The sequence below is a fragment of the Psammomys obesus genome, unplaced genomic scaffold (assembly GCF_907164565.1).
Source record: "Psammomys obesus unplaced genomic scaffold, mPsaObe1.curated_primary_1811, whole genome shotgun sequence".
NCBI classification, from domain to species: domain Eukaryota; kingdom Metazoa; phylum Chordata; class Mammalia; order Rodentia; family Muridae; genus Psammomys; species Psammomys obesus.
This window is the reverse complement of record NW_026592118.1, coordinates 13,403,810-13,427,378: the sequence shown is the minus strand read 5'-3', so window position 1 is coordinate 13,427,378 and position 23,569 is coordinate 13,403,810. Positions and strand designations below refer to the sequence as shown.

Genomic DNA, 23,569 nt, shown 5'->3' with positions numbered 1-23,569 from the left:
ATACCAGACTGCCTCAAGTTCCTACTGTACTTTTATATGTGAAGGCAGGGTGGTAACACACCTATAATCCCAGCAGTTTGGGAGCATGAAGACCTTGGTTTGAGGCAAGCCTGAACTGCACAGTGAGCCCTTGTCTTTGAAGTAAAATAGTAAAATAAAAAAGACATGTAAATAATAAATACACCACCAAGTATGGTGGTTTAAGCATGTAATCTGAATGTTTGGGGCAGGAAGATTACTGAGGGTTAAGCCAGTCTGGATAGAAGTTTCAGGTCACTCGGAACTAGACAGCAAAACTCTTATCTTAAACCCCTCATTCATTGTATGAGGTTTATTAGGAGTTTTTGTTTTACTTAAACATAAATATTAATTGAGAACCACATGTATCTGGGCGTGGTGGCTCCGGCCTGTAATCCTGGTGCTTGAGAGGTAGAGGCAGGAGGATCATCACAAGTTCAAGGTCAGTATCACCTACATGGCAAGTTCTAGTTCTCTGGTTACATAGAGGCCCTGTCTCAAAAGGAAAAGGCAAGAGGGATATACTTGAAGCTTTAGTTCTTCTTCTTTGCTCTTGTTGCCATTTCAAAAATTATTGGAAACTATGGGAAATAGATTTCTTCAAAGGACACATAAATTGTTTCCTTCTGTTCTTATATCCTTTAAAGAGTCCCCAGTATACCTCACTTATAAAAACATCCCAAACCACTTGAGGGTTGTTTTCTAGCCTTACAGATATCTTCTGTGTATACATGTATTAAACCTGGCAATAAATGAGCACATTAAAAACTTTTTTTTTTTTTCAGATGGACTGAGCTGTGTTCAATGATTGAGCCCAGGAAGAATCATGGGCTGGTGTTTGTGAAGGACAAGATATTTGCTGTGGGTGGTCAGAATGGTTTAGGTATGTGATGTAACTTACTTTTCAATTCCCCTGGGTTTGCGGATAAGTTCTTAAATTACTAGAGCATTTTAAAAAATTGAATCCCCTCAGAGCATGTGTGTAAGCACTAACATACTTTTTGAAATGTCAAGCACTCATTGTGACTACCTCAAACAGGCTGTGCCTTTCCATGTGCCCATAGGGAGTGCTATCACTTCTGCCTGAGAAATACTGAGTATATCTGGTCATTGCTATTTTGTGGGTTCTTTTTTCCCCACCCTTTGTCCCCCCAAGTTTCATCCTCTATTACTAAATAGAACAGAAAGAGGAGAGAGGAGAGAGATCCCTGAATACTAACAAACCCAAACCAACCCCCACTCCCATGAGTGACGAGGGCCCTAGTATTTGCCCTCTGAAAAGTTCCCAGAATTCCAGATGTCGCACAATCATAGAAACCTCTGTCAAAACCAGGCCTCTGCTAGAGCACTAGGCAAATCATAGTCAGGTGCTGCAAGGCAGCCCCATTTCCCCACACCTGGGATTACAACACAAACATATTATGTATTTGTGTGTTTTTTTTTTTAAGAAACCAAAATTCCAGAATTGTCACAACTGAACTAGTTGAGATAATAGAATGTTTAAAAAACAAAAACAACTTTAGTAGCTTTTTAACATTTTAAACGCTGCATGAAAGTATCTTTACTCTTTAAGTTTGACCTTTTCTCCAACCCAGGACCATTCATGGAGATAACCTAGAACCCCTGCACAGATGTAGCCCATGGCAGCTCAGTGTCCAAGTGGGTTCCCTAGTAAGGGGAATAGAGGCTGTTTCTGACATGAACTCAGTGGCTGACTCTCTGATCACCTACCCCTGAAGGGGTAGGAGCCTTACTGGTCCACAGAGGAAGACAATGCAGCCAGTCCTGATAAGACCTAATAGACTAGGATCAGAGGGAAAGGGAAAAGGATCTCTCCTATCAGTGGATTTAGAGAGGGACAGGGGAGGAGATGAAGGAAAGAGGTTGGGATTAAGAGAGAATGAGGGAGGGGCCTATAGGTGGGATACAAAGTGAATAAACTGTAATTAAAATTTTTTTTTAATTTAAAAGAAATTGAAAAAAATTGACCTTTTTATTTTCTTATGTAATGCTTATAATGATCTTAGGTATCAGTTTAAATAATGAGAAATCTGAACTTAATCCAGAAATAGTACTATTTTTTTTTTTTAGATTATTTGTGTTAAGTAAAACAAAGAAATAACTTTTTTTCTGTTATTTTTAGCCACTGGTATTTCCCATAAATTGCTAAAAGATAGAAAGAAAAACATCTGAAATAATTTATAATCAAAGTAAATCACTGGTACTTTATTTTCTTTACCAGGATAGAACATTTGTAGGAAGTGTGTCTGGCTTTTTGTTTCTTTTTGTTGTTGTTGTTTAACTTTTAACTTTGTAGGAAAAAAACTATTCTGAAAAATTATCAATTTCCTTTATGTTTAAGAATAAGTATTTAGGGGAGTAGAGAGATGGCTTAGAGGTTAAGAGCACTGGCTCTTCTTCCAAAGGTCCTGAATTCAAATTCCAGCAACCACATGGTGGCACATAGCCATCTATAGTGAGATCTGGTGCCCTCTTCTGGTGAGCAGACACACATGCATGCAGAATGCTATGTAAATAATAACTTTTTTTTTTTTAAGAAAATAATTTGCTTCAAAAAAAGAATAAATATTTGAGTAGTGGATATGTGGGCAATTATTGTAAAGCTTTTATACCCTCTCTATGTGTTTAAAATTTTTATTTTGAAAATAAAATCTAAAAATTTAAAAACTATGATATAGTTCTTAAGTTTTGATATAGTTCTCAAATTTTGATGTATAACCATTGATTTGGTTCTCATATTTTGTCCTTCTGAAGGTGGCCTGGACAATGTGGAATATTATGATATTAAGTTAAATGAATGGAAGATGGTGTCGCCGATGCCGTGGAGGGGCGTGACGGTGAAGTGCGCAGCAGTTGGCTCTATCATCTATGTCCTGGCAGGCTTTCAGGGAGTAGGCAGGTTGGGGCACATTCTTGAGTACAATACTGAAACAGACAAGTGGATTGCCAACTCCAAAGTCCGTGCGTTCCCAGTCACAAGTTGTCTGATTTGTGTTGTTGATACTTGTGGAGCAAATGAAGAGACCCTTGAAACATGAACGATGAGTGGAACCCTGACTCATCTGAGACTCAAATATGGCTGCGAGGGGTTTGTCCAAGAGTTCAGTTATGAAGTTGTGGTCTGGTATTTTGATAAAGTAAGATCCCAATAAGATAACCGTTTATTTTATCTGGATTTCCTTACTTAATTCAAAGACCATATTTTAGCTGGCCGTGTAACCAAGAACCTGTCAGCCAGAAAACGTTATAAGCATTTCTTGAAAATATGAATTTCAAATATATAATTGATTTTGGCAGAGTGGGGCACACTCATCGGAGAAGGAGCCTCAGCTTAGCTCTAGATTCTATTTTCATATTGTGTAAGTGCTGTGTAGTTAGGTCTGTTTCTGTTTGGCCAAAAACTGAGTAGCAGTATGAGTCACAATTCAAGATGGTGAGCTCTGATAGAGTAATTATACTTAGTGTTGTGTAATTTGCTTGTTTTCATTTACTTCATTTAGTGCCAAATTACTCCATTTTAAAGTAAGCAAGAGTGGCTCACAACATACATATTTTCTCATGAATTTAACATTTTGGGACTTAACACTATCCAATTAAATATCCAATATTCCACATTTTCTTGTAAAATATTAAGCTTAGTACCCATCATTCATTTCCATGGTTTCACTCAGCAGTGTAAAAGTGTTCTGCATCCTCAGTCTCTACCCTGAGAGCCAATCACAGTGAGAGTGGTTAACCAACAGAAGAAAAGCTGTTTGAAGAAATTTCTAGATCACCAGAAAAACACTGATAATTGTAGCCCAGTATCGTATGGACTTTATGATGATACTGTGTTCTTCTTCTCCTAGCAGAACGTGTTAGAGATAACTGAGTTTTCTCTAAAAGTTTGTAATAATTGGTGTTAAATATATGTCACTATTCATTGATTTTTATGTGGACAACAAATTACCAAACCGCCTGTTAATTTTCCCTACTATATTTTACCCTTTGACTATGTGTGAAATGTGCCATGTAAAACTGTCAATCATCAATGTTTTTATCTGATATTAAATATTTTTAACTTAAACTAGATTTGCTCTGTTTATTCCTTCTAAGTGTGTTCAATAATGTTTTAAAACTTGTGAAAGTGTTTCCATTAAAATTTTTTCTGTATTTGGAGGTTATAATAAACTCCAAAGTGTTTAAATTAAAAATGAATTTGAAAAATGACAGGTTCATCTGTCAAGTTTTTCTGTATAGACAGCCCTATTGCGATATAACCACAGGCATGCTATTCACCCATTTAAACTGTACCAGCTTAGTGGCGTTCGCTATGTTCACTATGTAGAGTCGTCATATTTTCTGAATGTTTTCATCACCCCTCTCAAAGAAACCGTGTACTCACTAGTCATCATTCCCTCTGTTTCTCCGTGTGTTCGCTTTCTAGACTGCCGCACAGTACCACACAGTTAATGGATTAAAACAAGTGGATTCTCACCATTTAGGAGGTGAAGTATCCCAAATTTGGCTTTCAGAGGATTGGGGAAACTGCCATACACCTGATCCTGAAAGCGCTGCTAGTTGCCAGTAGTCCTTGGCTTTTACTTCTCAGCCTGTAGCTTTGTATTGCAGTCTTACACCTTGGTCTTTTCATGGCCATTTTTTTCTCTTGTCTAAGTAGCTTCACGTAGTTCTTTTATAAACATAGCAATCAGTTGGACACTGTTACTTTTTTTTTTACTTAGGTGTATGAATGTTTGTGTGTCTGTATATATGTGTGTGCCCAGAGGTCAGATCCCCTGAAGCTAAGTGACAGTTGTGAGCCACTGTGTGGGCACTGGGAATCAAACCCAGGTCCTCTAGAAGAGCAGCCATTGCCCTTAACCTTGGAGCCATCCCCAGCTGTTTCACTCCCTCCTGGAGAGGATAACTACCTACCTCTGCTTTCTAAATGCTGGGACGAATGGTATGCAGCACCACATCAGAAGGGTTCTAGTACTTTATCTTAAACCACTTACACCTACAAAGATGCTGTTTGCAAGTGAAAACATGCAGGAATTCTAGGCAGACAGGAATTTTCTGAGGAGCACTATTTAACCAGCACACCCTGACAAACTCCAGCCCTAGGCAAGCTCCAGCCCTAGATTTGACTAGTGGAAACATTTTTATGTAGGATTTTGAGTTTCGCACTGTATTTTAAAATGCAGCTAGTTGAGGCTGAAGAGTGGCATATGCCACTCTTGCAGAAGGACAGGTTGTAGTTCTTTGCATCCAACTTGGTTCACAATCGTCTTAACTCTAGTTTCAGGGGGATTCAATGCCCTCTTTCTGGCCTCCTCAAGAACCATGCACACACAGTGAAGCATGTGCAAACGTGCAGGCAAACATGAAATAAAATTTAATGCCACTAAATTTTCTGGTGACAAAATATCATAAAATATGATTATACTGATAGAGCAATTACCCCCTTAGAATGTGCAGCACTGCAAGATATTTTAAATATATGAGCTGTTTTTATTTTTAGGCCATTAACTAGAACACATTATAGCAAGTTTGATACAGCTTTTAATAAAGTTGCTTTACCCCTAATGGTCTGTATCATGGTCCTAGTAAGAATGTGTCCTCCCCAGAACCCTAGCCACCCCTGAGAACTAATATATACAATTCTGGACAAGGTATATTACTTTGTATATAAAGTTTCATTTTTTCCCCCAAAAGGTCCTTTCCTTTAATGTACTCTGCTTTCATTTCAATAGATACTGGGTTTGTCAGTATTCTATCCTTTGAAGTGGTCTAGTTTGATAATACATGATTACTACGTTTTACTTTTGAAAATCACAATTTGAGTATAAATGCTTAGTAGCCAAAAATTGTTATATACAAAAACAGTAATTGTGGCTTTGTGATCTAGTTTTTAAAACTTGACATTATAGTCTCATAAAAACTTTTAAGTCCTGAACTAGTTTAATATACCAATATCAAAATAAAATGTGCCACTTAATAGTTATTCAACTAAGTCTATATTCTCTTTTGCTTTGTTTGCATTACAGAAAACAAACTATTTATCAAAGGAAAGGAGATATTTAGGATGAGAGACCAAAAAGATTAAAAATTAGCAGCTATTATTAATTAAGGCCTGAACTATGTGTGTGGAGAAGTCTAGTACTGCCCTGAGGGGAAGGACTGCCTTACTGCATTCTTTCCCCACCCACTAGAGATAACAGTTGCTAGGAAACTGGCCCATCCCCCTAGGGAGGGACACCAGGTCATTATGGTCTGGGGGCCTTCCTATAGCCAATCGATTCAAAATGTAGCATTTTGACCAATAGATGCTTGCCAGGCAGGAATCGCCCCTGCCTTGGGCATGCTGGGATGGACCAGAGTCTTTAAATCACCCAACTAACCTGGGCGCGCGCGCTCAGCTCCCACAGCTTCAGCGGTGGGGGGTGTGGGCCCAAGCTGCCGCTTGTAATTTACAATAAAAAGAACCTCATGTATTTACAGCAGAGTCTGTTTATTCCTGGTCTTTTGGGGTTCATGAACTGGACAGAACAAGGGGAAAAAACTTTTTTAAGACTGATACTTTTAGCTGGGCATGGTGGCACACACCTTTATATCCAGCATTTGGGAGGCAAAGGTAGTCAGACCTTAAGTTCAAGGCCAGCCTGGTCTACAAAGCAAGTCCAAGACAGCCAGGGCTTGTTACACAGAGAAACCCTGTCTCAAAAAACAAAAACAGGAAGTTTAAAGATTGATACTTTTAACCTATACCAAAGACTTAACAAAATCCAATTTATGTCATCCAAAAATGGCACCAAACCAGTTCTCAGTAAACTGGTAATATGAAAGGGCTTTCATGGGTTGCAGCATTCGATGTTTGATTCATCCTTTTGAATACCTTAAGTTTCCTCTAAAGTTTTTTAAAGTTTCACTTTTATCTTCCTAGTTTTTCTCCTTTTTAACATAGCTCAAACCGTGAGGTAGGGTGAAGATAAAAACTAGTGGTAGTTCACACCTTGGTAGGTTGAGACAGGAGGATCACTGTAACTTTGAGACCTGGGTTCCACCTACATACAGAGCTGTCTAAAATATGTCGGTGTATTACTGTGACAAAACCTGGCAAAAGCAACCTCAGGAAGTTTTGGTTCTGGCTCAGTCTATCATAGCCAGGAAGGGATATCAGCAGGCCGGTGAAACAGGTGGCCACATAGCATTGCAGTCTGGAAACAGCAATGGATGCCTCCCTCGAATTTGCCTTTTTATTCGGTCTGTGACCCCACATTCAGGCTATGTCTTCTTCAGTTAAACTAACTTTCTGGAAGCATCCTCAGACATGCCCAGAGGTGTGTATCTCACGCCTCACAGGCCAGAGCTGTGTGTCTGTGTGGTTCTAAATGTAATCAAGTTGACACTATTACCCACAAGTGTGCTCCCTAACCAGAGTTCTGCTTTAGATCTTTCCATCCTGTCATAACCACGATGTAAAATGACACTCAAGTCTTTGAGGCCTAGGAATCCCTGAACTGTCTTCAACTCTTAGCTTGCCCCCACTATTCAGTTTTAATTTCCAATAGCACTCTCATTTTGTTTTTGTATAGAACACTTGTTTCGTTTTATGCTGATACAGGGCCCGTTTTTGAGCCCGTTTTTACTTTTTTTTTTTGTCTAAGGAAATGTGATGAATGACTGAGTCTCGCAAACCGCGGCCCACTAGAGGCTTGCTGGTCGTCCGCTATCCCGGGTGTAGACGCGGCTCCAGTTCCCGGGGCCAACGCCTGCGTCGTTCCACGCCGCCTGACAGATCTGCTCTTCTCAAATCCCATTGGCTAAGGCCCACGCCGCTCATCGCTATGGCGACACGCCGCCGAAGCTCTGGGCGCGGGGCGATGACGTCACAGCCGCGGCGGGACTTCGGCGGTCGGGCACTGGGCCCTCGCTGCTGACCTGAAGACCGCGAATTGGGACGAGCCGGGACGGCGCTACCATGACCATTTGCCAGTTTTTCCTTCAAGGCCGGTGCCGCTTCGGAGACCGCTGCTGGAACGAGCATCCCGGCGCCCGGGGTGCGGGCGGAGGCCGGCAACCGCCACCGCCGCAGCAACCGCCCTCAGGTGATGCTCCAGGACCCGCGAGCCAGGGTCACGTGATGCCGACGCGCGCACAACCCCACCCCTGCCCTGGCCTCCGACGCTTCTCCCTGCCGTCGCTGGGGCGAGTGATTTCGGTTGATCAGATGTGGACAGGGCGTCGAACCCGGGTGCTAGTGCCAGACGCCGCGTTATTAAATTAGAAGTGCATTTATCAAAAAGCGCATTGTGGGAGAATTCGCGTGGGTCTACGCAGACCCGGAGTCTTCTCTGCCCTTCTTGTTCTTGATCACATGCTCTTAGAATTTGGGCGTTAGTTGGCAGGGTGCGACGCTGGCCTAAGAACCTTACGGGTTTTGAGGAAAGAGTACTCAGGCGTTAAACCAGCCGGACCACACAAGGCCTTTACCCCAGCACTCAGGGAGGCAGAGACAGGCGATCTCTGTGAGTTCGAAGCCAGCCTGGTCTGCAAAGCGAGTCCAGGACAACCAAGGCTACACAGAGAAACCTGTCTCGAAAAAACTGTTTTTGGAACCTAGGTCTTGACGTTATCACTGGGTGCCTCCCTTTCCCCTCGACGTCTTTAAGGCTCACCTCATCCCTTGTGTTCCATGATGGTTTCTGCTCTCTTCGTGGAGGAGACAGATTCTATCATTTACAACCAATCTAGTGAAGTATTCCAAAAATTAGGATTTAGGTTCTAATAAATACCGGTGTGTTCCCAGGAACTGCTGGGAGTAATGTTTGTCATATCATCTGTGGAAACCTACTTTAAGTGTAGTAATTCAAAAGTATATAATTAGATGAAAAACAAAATATAAATAAAATTTTAGGATGAAAAGAAAGAAAAAAAAATGCTTTGGAATTATAAGGCCAAAATTAGGGCCATGGAATGCAGCGTAAAGGACGGTCGTGTCTATGCTGTTATACCTTCACAAAGGATTTGGAACTTCAAAACAAAATGCCATTAATTTCTGCTTCAAAGATGTGGTTCAGCTGTCTCTTACATTTTTTTTTCTTTTTGGATTTATGAAGTAGTTTAGAGTATGGGTACACCTATCGTTTTATTTTTAGTATATATTTGTTTTTAGTATATATTAAATCACATTTTCCAAATCAATCATAAAATAAATTATCTTCACCCTAGCCTTAACTAGCAAGTGGTAAGGTTACCAACAATATCAAAACCGGAAGGAAGTCCTATTGGCTCACTTTTTCATACTTACGAGGTGTTAGAAATCTACTTTGTACTTTTTCTACCCTTTATAAACTCTGTAATCTCCATAGGAACGATAGGTCTGTGGGTATTGTGTCCATGGAGGAAAGACTGAGATAAATGGTTTTTACATACATACTTAAGGACAGAACGTAAGAGTCAGTGCTTTTTATTGTCTAGTTTATTCATTGTCCTCTTTAGCTCATTGTCTCTGTACGGTCCAGTGAAGAAGCAAATAAACGGAAACGTAGCTTTTCCCAAACACACACATACAGCCAGTGCTAGGTCAAATCAGGGGCCTTCTGCATGCAAGGCAAAGGCTCTCCCACTAAAGAAGCTTATGACTTAGCAAGTATTTTCTATTCGTTCTCCCATGGTCAAGCAGTTTAATATCCTTATGAAAACTGAACTCAGCAATATATCTTTATTTTTCTTTGGATTTCTAGTCCTCTTGATCTCATTTGTTGTTGTTGAGGTTTTTGATTTGTTTGCGATAGGGCCTCACTCTGTAGCCCTGGCTGACCTGGAACTCTCCAGAGTTCTGTCTGTCTGCCTCCACGGTGCTGTGATTAAATTCATACACCAACACCTGACCTTGATCTCATCTTTTAAATGCAGTTAGAACATTATGTGATTTGTTGTAACATGTAACAAACTATGAATTGTAAAGAGATTGTCATTTAAAACTAGTAGAAAATAGCACTTTATTAGCCTTTGTATAATTTCAAGACATAAATGTAATGAAGATTCCCAAGAGATGAAAAGTTACCAATTTTCTGATTCTTTTTTATCTTTATTTTATTTTTTGATTATTACAGTTTATTCACTTTGTATCCCAGCTGTAGCCCCCTCCCTCATTCTCTCCCAATCCCACCCTCCCTCCTTCGTCTCCCATGTCCCTCCCTCAGTGATAGGGGAGGTCCTCCTCCCCTTCCATCTGACCCTAGCCTATCAGGTCTCCTCAGGACTGGCTGCATTGTCTTCCTCTGTGGCCTGGTGCAGCTGCACCCCCCTGAGGGGAAGTGATCAAAGAGACAGCCACTGCTCCCCTTTCTAGAGAACCCACTTAGAGACTGAGCAACCATGGGCTACATCTCCATGCATGGTCCTTGGTCTTTTGCAAGAACCCCTGGGGCCATAGTTTTTGGTTCTGTTGGTCTCCTTATGGAGTTTCTGTCCCTCCAGGTCTTTCTCTCTCCCCTTCTTTCATAAGCTTCCCTGCACTCTGCCCAAAGTTTGGCTAAGAGTCTCAGCATCTGCTTTGATACCCTGCTGGGTGAACCCTGAGATTTCACCTTATACCCATCAGAATGGCTAAGATCAAAAACTCAAGTGACAGCACATGCTGGAGAAGATATGGAGAAAGGGGAACCCTCTTCCATTGCTGGTGGGAACGTAAACTTGTACAACCACTTTAGAAATCAATCGGGTGCTTTCTTAGACAATTAGGAATAGTGCTTCCTCAAGATCCAGCTATACCACTCCTAGGCACATATCCAAAAGATGCTCAAGTATATATACAACAAGGACATTTACTCAACCATGTTCATAGCAGCTTTATTCACAATAGTCAGAATCTGGAAACAGTTCTAAGTGTCCCTCAGTTGAAGAATGGATACAGAAGTTGTGGTACATTTACACAATGTAATACTACTCAGCAATTAAAAACAAGGAAATCATGAAATTTGCAGGCAGATGGTGGGAACTAGAAAAGATCATCTTGAGTTAAGGTATCCCAGAAGCAGAAAGACACACATGGCATATACTCGCTTATATGTGGATATTAGTCATATAATATAGGATTAACATACTAAAATCTATACTCCTAAAGAAGCTAAGTAAGAAGGAAGACTCTAAGGAAGATACTCAATCCTCACTCAGAAAGCAAATGGGATAGACATCGGAAGTGGGAGAAAACAGGAACAGGACTGGAGCCTACCACAGAGGGACACTGAAATTTTCTGATTCTTTAATTTTCTTGATTATTTTAGGAAGTAACAGACGAGGGTGGAATGCCAGCAGCCAGAGATACTCCAATGTCATCCAGCCATCCAGCTTCCCCAAGTCCACGCCATGGGGTGGCAGCAGAGATCAAGACAAACCTTTATTTGGCTCTTTTGAATCTGCCACTAGCAGAGGCTTTGGATCATCTCAAAACCCCTTTGCTTCACCTACCTCTGATGAGCCGAAAGATGAAAAGAAACTTCTGTAAGTTAAAATTTTATAGAAAATCACCACCCAATTCCAGAAGCATTTACAGCATTTTCTTTGAAAAACACGACAAAGAACTCGGCCATGGTTCAGTCCCTCAGCCAGCCTGTTCCACTGCCTCACTTAGCAGTGTTCGTTCTTAGGCTGGCTAGCGTTTGCACGCAGCCTACTGTGTTAGCACGTTTCAAAGGTCGGTCCTGCTCACAGGCCATTTCACGCTGTTCTTCACAGACTATCCAGTAACTCAACGCAGTTGTGGTCCTAAAGAGTGCTGATGATATCACCTGTTTTTCTTTGTAAAGCCTTTATTTCAGTTACCCTCTTTGAAGTTCCATAAACAGTGAAATTTTAGGTGTGTGTGTGTGTGTTTGTGTGTGTGTGTGTGTGTGTGTGTGTGTTTGGGCGAGGGGGGGTGGGGGTCCTGCTAGGGGTTGTTTTAAGACAGGGTCTCTGTGTAGCCAAGGTTGATGTGGAACTCAGAGGTCTCTGCCTCTGTCTCCTGAGTGTTGGGATAAAAGTGTGTGCCCCCACGATCAGTTGTTTGTTCTGAAATGAGGATTAAACCTAAATCTTAAGTGTATTGGGCAAGCATCAGTTAAGGTGTGTGTACAAAGAAGTCAAAGTTCTATTTATTGTGATTCTAAGTGTAATAACATATTCTTTGTGATATCTATCCCTTTAGTAATTAATGGCCACATTCTAGATGAAAAGAAACATTAATTTAGGGCCAAATGTATCTATAACTTTGTTCAGATTAGCTGTTAGGGGCATAGACCTCAGGGCTGTTCTTGCAGAGGACCTGAGATCAAGTCCCAGCGCTCACAAGGCAGCTCCTAACTTTCTGCAACTCCAGTTCCAGGGAATCCAAAACTTCACATAGACATACATGAAGGCGAAACACCAATGCACATAAAATGAAAAATAATTTTCTTGACTTTTTGAGACAGGGTTTCTCTGTGTAGCCTTGGCTGTCCTAGACTCACTTTGTAGACCAGGCTGGCCTCAAACTCACAGTGATCTGCTTGCCTCTGCCTTCCTGGGTGCTGGGATTAAAGGTGTGCACCACCATACTGGTTTTAAAAATGAATTATTAAAAAATATATGTTTAAGTGCGTGGACCCATTTTCTGTATTATAAGGTAGAAAAGTTGAGTAAGATATCTGTGGCTATCATACCACTGTTGTTACATTTAATGATTCTCTGTAACTGACATTAGAACTTTTTCTGTTTCTAGCTAACAAGACTATTGTATTTAGTTATTTCTGATAATTCTTAAGTATATTGATCAGTCTTTCTGTGAGTTAGAAAGCCAACATTATTAATTATTCTAGATTACTTATAACTACAAAATACAAGGTGTTGTTTTGGAAATAAGTTCTCGATGTGTAGCCCAGGCTGGCCTTAAACTCACTGTATTAACATGCCTGGCCTCAAAATTCTCTTGAGCCACTCAGATGCTGGAATTACAGCTGTGCTCCACCACACCCAGGTTAAAATTTACATTTTTGTGAATGTCTGATGGAGAAAAGATTCTTCAGAAAATAAGATGGAAAGCTGGCCACACCTTTTACCCTAGCACTCGGGACTCAGGAGACAGAGGCAGGAGGATCTCTGTGAGTTCTAGGATTGCCAAGGCTACAGAAAGAAACCCTGCCCAGAAAAACCAAAAAGAAAAAAAAAATAAAATAAGAAGAAGAAAAGAAAGAAAGAGAGAAAATGGAAAATATGTAAATTTATGTATTTGTTAGAATTTAAATTTTTGGTCACTTACCTTCATAAATAACAAAATTTAACAAGCAAGTGAAAATATCCATTACTCTTTTTTTTTCTTTTTTCTTTTTTAGGGAAGGAATTGTTAAAGATGTAGAGATTTGGGAATCGTCGGGGCAGTGGATGTTTTCTGTTTACTCACCAGTGAAAAAGAAACCTAACATTTCAGGTAACTGGGACGCATGTTTGGTTGGCTTATTGGTTCATTAGTTTTTGTTGAGTGCTAAGGTAAGGTTCAAACCCAGGCCTCTTCATACATACTAGGCAAAAGGCCTACCACTAGGCTATGGGCCTAATCCAGGACTTGTGTTTTTAAAATATATTCTAACATTTCTACTTTCTAAAACTAAGACCATACTAAATAAATTTATTCCAAACTTAGGAGAAGCTGGAATTTGGCCTTTGTTTAAAGTGTCCAACTATTTCAGCTGAACTTCATAATCCAGAGACTTCTCAGTCTGGATAATATAGTTCTTTTAAGTTGTATTAGTCTCAAGAAAGAATAGTAAAATCAGGACCTACCACACTTCCAGTTCAGTCGGCCTGGGATGAAGCTCTGCTTTACTGAGAAGCCTCAGCGCCTCCTCCTACCCAGCAGCCAGGACACTCACATGATGCCCGCCATTACAGCCTTCGCTGCCTGCTCACATTGGTTCTTCTTCTGTTTCAGAGGATACTTACTTTTCATAAAGCCTGTTGAGACTCTCCTGAATAGTTTGAAAATGAAGAACTACAAGGATGGCATTTCTTTAAAATGTTTATTTCTTTCCGTTTTCTTTTTTCCGTGATCCCTATGGCCTCTGAAACTTGGGCTGCCAAGTTTTTCCAAGCCTGATCAGTGAGATCCTGAGTCTTCATCCTGTTGAAAAACAACATCCATGGCACAGCCAGAAGCCCTTAAAGTCAATGTTCCAGAATTCTAAGAGCTTCTGTCCTGTTCTACATAGTGAGCTCTATCCAGGGAAGCCAGAGCCTCATAGTGAGACACTGTCTCAGAAAACAAACAAGACAAAAACCTTCCACTCCACCTTTTCAGTATTGATGCATTGTCAAAGGAAAATAGCCACACTATCTGAAAAGGCCATTGAGACTTGTTTTTCTGTGACATGTCTGTGGGATACTGTTCTTCCACAATAGCCGTACTGCAGCAGAATGGATGCGGAAGCACACATACAGGAATCCAATAGTTGGGTGGCAAGGTGCTGCTCGGCAAGGTTTTCTTTTGAAAATGTATGTGGATACGAGCTTGGTTCATTATGAAGAGCTAACTTCTCCATGTGGTGCTGGGGCACACCTTTAACCCCGGCGCTGTAGGGAAGCAGAGGCAGAGGCAGGTGGAGCTCTGTGAGTTCAAGACCAGCCTGGTCCATAGAGTGAGTTCCGATGGATGGATGGATGGATGGATGGATGCCTAGATAGATAGATAGATAGATAGATAGATAGATAGATAGATAGATAGAAAGAAAGAATAAATGAATGCTGGGCAGTGGTGGGCACACGTGTAATCCCCGCACTTGGGAGACAGAGGCAGGCAGATCTCTGTGAATTCAAGGCCAGGCTAGTCTACAGAGGTAGTTCAAGGACAGCCAGGGCTACACAAAGAAACCCTGTCTCAGAGGGAAAAGGCGAACTTTTTCCTGTAGTTAGAGTATTTCTTTTGTATCATGTCCTAGTTTGCTTTTTTGTTGCGGTGATAAACACCATTGACCAAAAATCAAGTTGGAGAAGAAAGGGTTTACGGGGCTCACAGTTTACCAGGCCATCACTGACGGAAGAGGGCTCGAAGCAGAAACCACAGACAGACACTGCTCACTGGCTTGCTTCGCAGGCTTGCTCAGCCTGCTTTCCCACACAGCCCAGGTCCAGCTGCCGAGGGATGGCCTTACCCACAGTAAGCTGGGCCCTCAGCCCTCACGCATCAATCAGTCATTAAGAAAATACCCTCTAGAAATGCTCACAGGCCAGTCTAATGGAGGCAGTTCCTCAACTGAGTTCTTTCAAGATTGTCAAGTTGACAGCCAGGATTAGCCATCATATACCACCCTTTTAAAACTTAAGAAAATAGCTATTCAAATAATTTTCTGTGTTCTGTGATTCAGACAAGACAAGGTTGAGCACACCTTGAGAACAGAGAGTAATTGAGGTGAAGAGTGTTCCTTGAAGGAGGAACTGTTACATTCTTATGAAACTGTTAAGCTAAGCCGAGTGAAGAAAAGTTATCTCCTATATGAAGATTTGTGGAAGCCATTCATAGCAATGCAGAGGCCTTGATGTGAGAGCAATGAGCCCAAAAAAGTGAGGAAAGAAAATAACAGAAACAAAACAGCGTAAAGCCAGAGAGGTAGCCAAGGCCCACATGACGGTGGGCCCACTCACACTAGGGTACGGCTGTGAATAGCTTAAGCAGAGGGATGTGGTCTGACTAGAAAAAGCTCACTCCGTGGCACAGGGCAGAGAATGAGCTATTGGGATCCAGAGACAAGATGAGAGGCAGGGAGACAAGTTAGGAAGTAATTGCCGATGACCTCGTTAGAGCTTTTGGCAGTGGAAACAGAATTGGTTAAATTTGAGTTCTGTTTTGAACTAGCAGGATGCTAATATTGTAGATACAGAAAAAGAAACCGTCCAGTATGATTTCTAAGTGCTTTTTGTTCTGTAGTGTAGGTACCGCTGCAGTAAACTAAATGGTGCCAGTGTTCCAGGAAGCCTGTGTAGAAAATATGAACATTTCCTTTCTTAATCTTCTCAGTGCTAAAAGGTACAGTCATTGATGTAGATGGTAAAAATCACCACCAGAATCAATGGTACTTACAGTCTAAATTGCAACTGATTCCTCACTTCCGGTTTCACAGTCATTTCACCGGAAGAGCTGAGGCTCTTACATCCCATAGCTTGCTAAGCAGCAAGAGCTTTGTAACTTACAGAGCTTTGTAAGTTTCATTCTTACTGTCTACTTCAGTGACTACCTGTTAGCATTTAGAAGACGAAGAACAAGTGATTGTAGAGAACCTGAAACCGGTTTTGCTATTTCCTTTAAAATAGATGCATTTTAAGAGCACTGACTGCTCTTCTAGATCCAGAGGATCTGGGATCAATTTTCTAGGATCCACATGGTGGCTCTGCTGTTTGTAACTCCAGTTTCAGAGGATCTGACACCAGACAACTCAGTGCACATGCATTCATGTAGGCAAAACATCCGTATACCATGTTGTTTATGTGTTTATATATTTCTCTCTATGTATATAAAGTAAATGTCTATTTTTGTTCTGCTTGCTTCCTTTTCTTCAACATGACCCCAAGATCTTATGCATGCCAGGCAAACATTCTTCTAATCCCAGTATTCCACACTTAATTTATCAATGAAAGTACTAGAGTGTTTTGTTTGTTTGTTTGTTTGTTTGTTTTTGCATAACACCCTTTATCTGCATACATGTAGTTATATGTCTCCAAAGTTAAGTCCTAGAAGGGTAGTGAGTCTGTGAGCATTCGACATATGTGCTTGCTTATGGACAGTTTGCCCAGAAAGTTCCTTAGTGTGTCCAGAACAGCATCTGTCACCAAAACCTGAGTGACAGTAAGCATGTTGTTAATGTTTGCTAGTCTGTGAGGAGCGTTTTATCTCTAAGTTGCATTTTTAAATTTTGCTTGCCGTTGAAAGTCTGGGAGCTTCTTGCACTGTCTGCCTTTGCCCGCAGCTGTGCTGACATAGGAACAGTGCTTCTGTGTTAAGAATGTTAACTCTTGTGTGTGCAGTTGTGGTTTTCCTGATTTATCATTTGCCTTTTAAATGTGTTTGTTATAAACTTAACAGCATTTTTTAGACTAGAACTTGAATGTGTATGTAGTCAGCTCTTTTCCTTTTGTTTTATCTTTACAGAATTCTTTATTCATGGATGAAATAGCTGTGTTTTCTTCTAATTTAATAATTCAAGCAGTAGTGTGTAGGCTTTGAGTTTTTTCCTGAGACCTTGAATTTTTTCCGATAACCAGCACTGTCACATTTTGTCTCACACTCCAGCCTCTCTGCCAGAATCAACAGTACTTACTGTCTAAATTCCAACTGATTCCTCACTTCAGGTTTCACAGACATTTCACCAGAAGAGCTGAGGCTTGAATACCATAACTTGTTAACCAGCAATAACTTGCAGAGCTATGTAAGTTTGTTTCCTGCTCCTTTACCTCAATGGCAATTGGTTGTTTAATGTGTTTGTGGTTCCTTGCTTGTGTTTGGGCCCATTTGATGAGAACTGTTCATATATATGTCAGTGCCTTTTTTTATTTTCTTGACTACTTTTTAAAAATTGTTTAGTTGTCTAAATTAATAATGATGTACTATATTATTAGGGATATTATTTTTATGATAAGTTTCCCATCACCCAGTCCTGGAATTCAGCCTATCTGCCATTTGAAAGATATTATTGCTTCTTTTAGGTGCAGATCCCATGGTGAATACTAGAAAAACGAGTGAAAAGTGACATAAACAGCAGTTCTGCCAAACAGATTACAACCTTCACATACCAGATATCCAAAAGAAAAGCACATGAGTGGGTCAGTTAGAGTAAGGCGGGTGCCTGAAGGAACTAATTTCTGTTGTCTGTAGTCGGGATTCCAGCTAGTACACATAACTCCCTCCTGTCCCGGTAGCACTCTTTCTGCACTTGAGGTGATCAGCCAGGAGATACAGGGAGTTAGAGAACAGGGAGGCAGCTCATACCTCTGTCAAAGAGGAGCCAGAGGTTAAGCATTCAATTCTGAATTGTTTTTTTTTTGTTTGTTTGTTTTGTTTTGTTTTCTTTCTACAGCTGAACTCTGTTCAACAGCTAATAAGTCAATGGAGGAATAGGATAAATGAACTGAAAAATCTAAATATGTCAACCAAAGGAGTTCTGGTGAGTATTGAAGAATTTTCTTCAAAAAAGTATCCATTGCATTTTGTTGTGTGTTGTTTTTGAGACAAGATCTCACTAAGTAGATCAGGATGTCCTGCAACTTGCTGGGTAGCCTGGGCTGCTCTTGAATCCACAACCACCTATCTCAGGTTCCTCTGTGCTAGGAGTATAGACATGCTCCACCGTGCCTAGCTTTTTATTGCTTTTTGTTTGTTTCTTGAGACCAGGTCTCATCTGAAATAGCCCTGGCTAGCCTGGATCTCAGTGTGTAGACCAGATTGGCCTCGAACTCATAGAGATCCTGTGTGTGTCTATCTTGTGCTGAGACTAAAGGCATGCACTAGCTAGCTCTATTGCTTTGTGTGTGTGTGTGTGTGTGTGTGTGTGTGTGTGTGTGTGTTATTTTATATGCGTGTTTTGCTTGCTTGTATGTCTGTGCACCAAGTATATGCCTGGTTCAGTGGAGGTCAGAAGAGGGTGTCCGACCCCCTGGAGTTGGAGTTACAGACAGTTGAGAACTCCCACGTGGGTTCAGGGAATTGAACTCAGGTCCTCTTGAAGAAAAGTTGGTGTTCTTAAGCTATGAGCCATCCTTCCAGCCCCTCTAGTGCTTTTTTGGCAGAGGGTGTTTCACTTTGAATTTTAAGGGCAAAGCAAAGTCTCTGGAAGATGACTGCACACGTGCTCACAGTCCTCAGCATGAGCTCACACATCCTCGCCATGTGGTTACTTAGAGCTGAAGCTCTAGGACTTACTTGTGTTTCTCAGAAAAGTAGGGAGAGTTATGCTTTTTAAAAACAAGTTTCAGTTAGACATGGCAGCATGTAGTGACAATTCTGGAATTTTGAATTTTGGTTTTTTTCAAAAACACAGAGATATAAGAATGTGTTTTTGTTTTAATCCTAGGTGTGGGCTATGGGGCTGCTTCAGACTGTCCACAGCAGTTGACTGTTTTGACTCGTGCTGTAGCAGAGGCGTGGTTTTTCGAGCTGCAGATGGTTTCTGTGATTGTGAGACATTTGGAATTCTGGGAACTTCTCAGGGGGTCTAAAATGCCAGGGCCCCAAGAGGCAAGGCTGGTGGTTAGGTCACTCAGGGGAGTTGTCTGTGGTTTGTTAGTAGTTGTGCTCAAAGAAGAAGCAAGTAGAAAGAAATTAGATTCAAGGATCTCTCTTCTCCTGCTTCCTCTATTCTTCTTATCATCTGTCTAGTTGATAGGGAGTGCAACCGTGTGGGGGAGGGGTGACAAAGGGTGGGGGAAAAGCATAGCCCACAAGATAGCAAAGACAACTTTAGTTCCAGCTCTGGGGAGACAAGAGTAGGCAGATCTCTGTGAGTTTGAGAACAACCTGATCTACTAAAGTCCAAGACAGCCAGGGCTACTTAGACCTTGTCTCTAAATACATAAATAAAAATAAAAACTCTTTCTAGCGTAAGGTTTTTATTGAGGTAGGACTAGTTTTGCAAAGTGGGAAATACTACAGATACAAGTATTTAAAGATGTGCTTATTCCGTCTCGCAGTTGTATAATGCCATTGAATTTAGTGGGGTTGTTTGGCAAGTTCTGACCCCAGCTGAGAAGTGGCCCCATCCCCACTACTGACAGCTGCTAGAACAGTGCTGACTGAGTCTGAGGAGCTGTACAGCTTCCTTCTGGGAGGAGAGTTTGCAGCTCTGCTAACATAAGGAGGTTGCTCTGCTGCTGATCTGAAACAGCCACCCTTAGGTGGCTTAGCACGTGCCATCCTTGCCATTATCTTTTTTGCTTGTTTATTTGATTTGGTTTTTCCAGATAGGGTTTCTCTCTGTATCCTTGGTTGTTGTGGACTCGCTTTGTAGACCAGGCTGGCTTCAAACTCACAGAGATCCGCCTGCCTCTGCCTCCCTGGGTGCTGGGATTACAGGGGTGCATGCGCCTTGCCTGGCTCATTGCTTTTGTCTTGGTGAGTATTACTCCAGTAAAGAGAAGCAAGAAAAAAAACAAAAGCCTGCATAGTCCTGTCATTATGAAACTATGGAAGGACACAGCTCATCTATAGCGATGAGCAACATGAGGAGCTAGAAATGGAGAAAGGGTAGTTATCCTCCCAGAAAGGACCTAGGGAACTCTGAAGGGTAATAGTAATGTTCTGAATGTGTTTGTGGTGATCGTAAGTGTATTAGGACTCACTGAAATATGTCACAAAACTGTGGTTCTCAACCTGTGGGTTGCGACCCTTTGGGGCTTTCAAAAGACCCTTTCACAGGAGCCATTTATCGAGTATTTATTTTACAGTTCATGACAATAGCAAAATTACAGTTTTGAAGTAGAAACTAAAATAATTTTATGTTTTGGGGTCATCACAACCTGAGGAGCGTGTTAAAGTGTCACAGCATTAGGAAGGTTGAGAACCACTGTTCTACGTGACCTCGGCAAAGTTGTCTAAGATGTTTCCAAGCTCAGCCGACTTGGTTTGATTAAGAAGGTCTTGGGGCCAGGTGTGATGGTGCAAACTTTAGTCCCAGCACTTAGGAGGTGCAGGCAGGTGGATACCTGTGATCTCAAGGCCTAGTCTACATAGTGAGTTGTGGGACAACCAAGGACACATAGTGAGACCCTGTCTCAAAAACAAAAATGAAAAACGTTTTGTGGGGAAGGAGTCAGTGAAAGGTTCCCTGAAGGGCAGCAGCCAGCAGGGTAGGATGGTCCAGGGGTTGGTAGTGAGCTTTTCTAACATCGTGGCTGCACTGGAGGTGAAGCGTTTGAGCAGTCTGGGCATGTTCTCATGCCCTCCTATCTGGAGCGACTGACAAACGTGGGTTTAACGCTAGAAACACTGAAGGGTACTTTTTAAAAACACAACTATATTTATTATTGAAATTTGTACATATGGGTGCAGTATATCTCGATAAAAAATGCTTTTCTATGTTGTTTTTAGAAATTTAACAAGTGTAAAATTAAAATCATTACCCAACTAGAGATAATCATTGCTCATTTCTAGTACATTTTTCCATAGACGTTCACATTAGTTGATTATACATTTTATAGAGTATTATGTCCTTTCCTTTTCATGATCACATTATGGACATTATATATGTTAAACATTTAAATACATATTTAAATAATACATTTTCAAAATTTAGTGTATACCAACAGTACATGAGAATTACTTCGCAAGTATTGTATAATTTGTTTGGTTTTTCCCTTAAGCTCTCTGATGGGAAGGATGGAGTCAGTCAGGCAGCACCTGCGTTTGGATTTGGACATAAACAAACAGGGACGTTTGGGTCGTCAGGTAAGAGATGTAGTGTTTTGCCAACTCAGAAAAGTGTGTTTCTGTAGGTTTCAGCTTTAGAAAGCCTGAATCACCATTTCAAATAATTCTCACAAATTCCTTCATTATGGAGCCTTGAAGAACTTAGCTCAACAAATGCTTGGGAAAGGCAGTCTGGGATGAGGGGCTGGGAGGTTTGCTGTGAAGACACTGTAGTTCAGCTTGTAGAAGTACTTCGGTTTCTGAGGCAGGGTCTCACTGTGTCTCCCTGGCCTGGAACTCGCTATGTAGGAATGTTTCTCAGCCTCATAGGAAACTGGACCTGATGATAGACATACTATTCCAGCATTCAGAGGCTGAAGTGAAACATCAAAAGTTCAGGGCCAGCCTGGCCCTCCTGGCAAGACTCTCGGGAATTTGATAGGAGATGACTACTGTGGCAGCAATGCCTTTGAGAACTTTGTCGAAAAGTATGGCAAGCGGGAAGTGCACACCCCGCTTAGGAGTGCAAGTGGGGTGGAGGGGGTTTGCCCTCACTTCATTTTTACTTGTCCCCTAGACTCTTCAATACCTATCTACGCATGTCTGAAATAAGAGAACACAGCAACGTGGCTCCGTTTTCTGACTGTAATCTACTTTTCTAGGTTTCCCAGTGAATAACAGCACTGGCACCAATGCTCAGAACTTCAGTTTTAAAGCAAGCCCTGCCTTTGCTGCTGCCCCTTCTGGAAGCACATCCGTGTTTGGAAGTCACCCGGCCTTTGGGGCTGGGCCCTCTGCTGGTTCTGCCATCTCGTCCTCCGCTCCAGCCTTTGGATTTGGGAAACCTGAAGCCACACCTGCTGTTTCATTTTCATTCAAGAGCCCTGAAGCTTCCAGTTTTGGATCCCCTGGGTTTTCAGGCTTTCCAGCTTCCTTGGCAGCGAGCCCTTTTGGCTCTGCAGTGGCCCCTGCCTTTGGAAGTGGCGCTTCTGGGACTGGCTTTGGTAGTCCTGGCCCACAGTCTCAGACTGTATTTGCCAAACCTCACGATGTATTTGGAGGTAGCAGCACATCTGCCTCCCTCCCAGTCTCTAGTGCGAAAGATAATGTGCTCTTCACACCCCGGGATCAGCTGACAAGGGAGGAGCTAGCACAGTTCCAATCCCAGAGATTCACCCTGGGGAAAATCCCCCTCAAGCCACCGCCCGTCGAGCTGCTGACTGTGTAGGCTTCAACAACCAGCATGTGGTGCATGCCAACAATCTGCGAGGCCAACCAGAAGGAACGCTACAAATTCAGGGCCAGTGTGGACTGCGCAGCACAACACCAGCCAGGCCTGTGCGAGACCCCCCAGGAAAAGAGCGGAATGGTTTTTAAGGAAATGTTTTTGTAGTGCTGGTGATACCCTGGGCCTCACACATGCAAGGCGAGTTCTACCTGAGCCGCCCTCCATCCCTAAATATGGCCTTTGAGGTTGTCTTGAATGAGTATATATATAAAATATATATAAATATGGAATGTACACTTTCAGTAATTTGCAGGCTTTTAAAGTTTAACTTTTTTTTAAACCTAGCTGAATAAAGTACAGCCAGAAACGTCAAGAAGCAAGGGGACTCTTTTGTGCTGTAATTATGAGTGGAACTAAACATACAGCATACTGAATAAACGAATTCTTTCACTCTGTTTCCGCTTGTTACCTGTTCCTTTACATAGGGCTGTGGACAGTGGCTGCTGGAAATCAAGCCAGGCACAGTGTCTCGTGCATGATAGGCAAATTCTTTGTCACTGAGCTACAGCCCCCAACTCTGGCTTTTTTAAAAATATGTGTATGGGTGTTTTACCTGCATGTGTGTCTGTGCCTACGGAGGTTAGAACAGGGTGTCAGACTCCCTGGAACTAAAGTTAGAGATGGTTGTGAACCACCATGTAGGTGCTAGGAACTGAACCCCAGTCCTCTGGAATAGTAGTCAGTGCTCTTAACCTCTGAACCATCCCTTGGGTCCCAACCCTTGACTTGAATGCAGAACAAAGAACTGTGGAAGGTGCTGAGGAGATAGCTGAACGGGTAAAGCAATTGCCACATATACCTAGGGACCTGAGTTTGGGCACCCAGCGCGTAGTGCATGAATCTGTCATCCCGAC

General features: G+C 41.8%; 2 protein-coding genes across 3 annotated transcripts in view; both read left to right on the top strand.

Moving 5' to 3' along the window:
* The window catches only part of Klhl7 (kelch like family member 7), a 55,293-nt gene extending 51,188 nt beyond the window's left edge, over nt 1-4,105 (top strand). For both annotated transcript variants that reach the window (XM_055612772.1, XM_055612773.1), the window contains exons 10-11: nt 804-901; nt 2,794-4,105. In XM_055612772.1, coding sequence (XP_055468747.1) covers nt 804-901; nt 2,794-3,077 — 382 coding nt within the window. In that variant the 3' untranslated portion in view covers nt 3,078-4,105. The remainder of the gene's footprint in view (nt 1-803; nt 902-2,793) is intronic.
* A 3,751-nt stretch (nt 4,106-7,856) lies between these two features.
* Nup42 (nucleoporin 42) lies at nt 7,857-23,099 on the top strand. Its single transcript, XM_055612755.1, has 7 exons — nt 7,857-8,129; nt 11,313-11,529; nt 13,377-13,471; nt 17,380-17,456; nt 18,105-18,191; nt 21,382-21,466; nt 22,090-23,099. The coding sequence occupies exons 1-7, from the start codon at nt 8,003-8,005 to the stop codon at nt 22,653-22,655; spliced, it is 1,254 nt and encodes a 417-aa protein (XP_055468730.1). The 5' UTR covers nt 7,857-8,002; the 3' UTR covers nt 22,656-23,099.
* Nucleotides 23,100-23,569: the final 470 nt, after the last annotated feature.

What these genes read in the sequence shown, in the direction of transcription:
- Nup42 (XM_055612755.1), top strand. Translation starts at nt 8,003, where the DNA reads ATGACCATTTGCCAGTTTTTCCTTCAAGGCCGGTGCCGCTTCGGAGAC. An exon ending in GCCGCAGCAACCGCCCTCAG is followed by an intron (nt 8,130 to 11,312) that starts GTGATGCTCCAG and finishes TGATTATTTTAG; the next exon opens with GAAGTAACAGACGAGGGTGG. An exon ending in AAAGAAACCTAACATTTCAG is followed by an intron (nt 13,472 to 17,379) that starts GTAACTGGGACG and finishes TCCTCACTTCAG; the next exon opens with GTTTCACAGACATTTCACCA.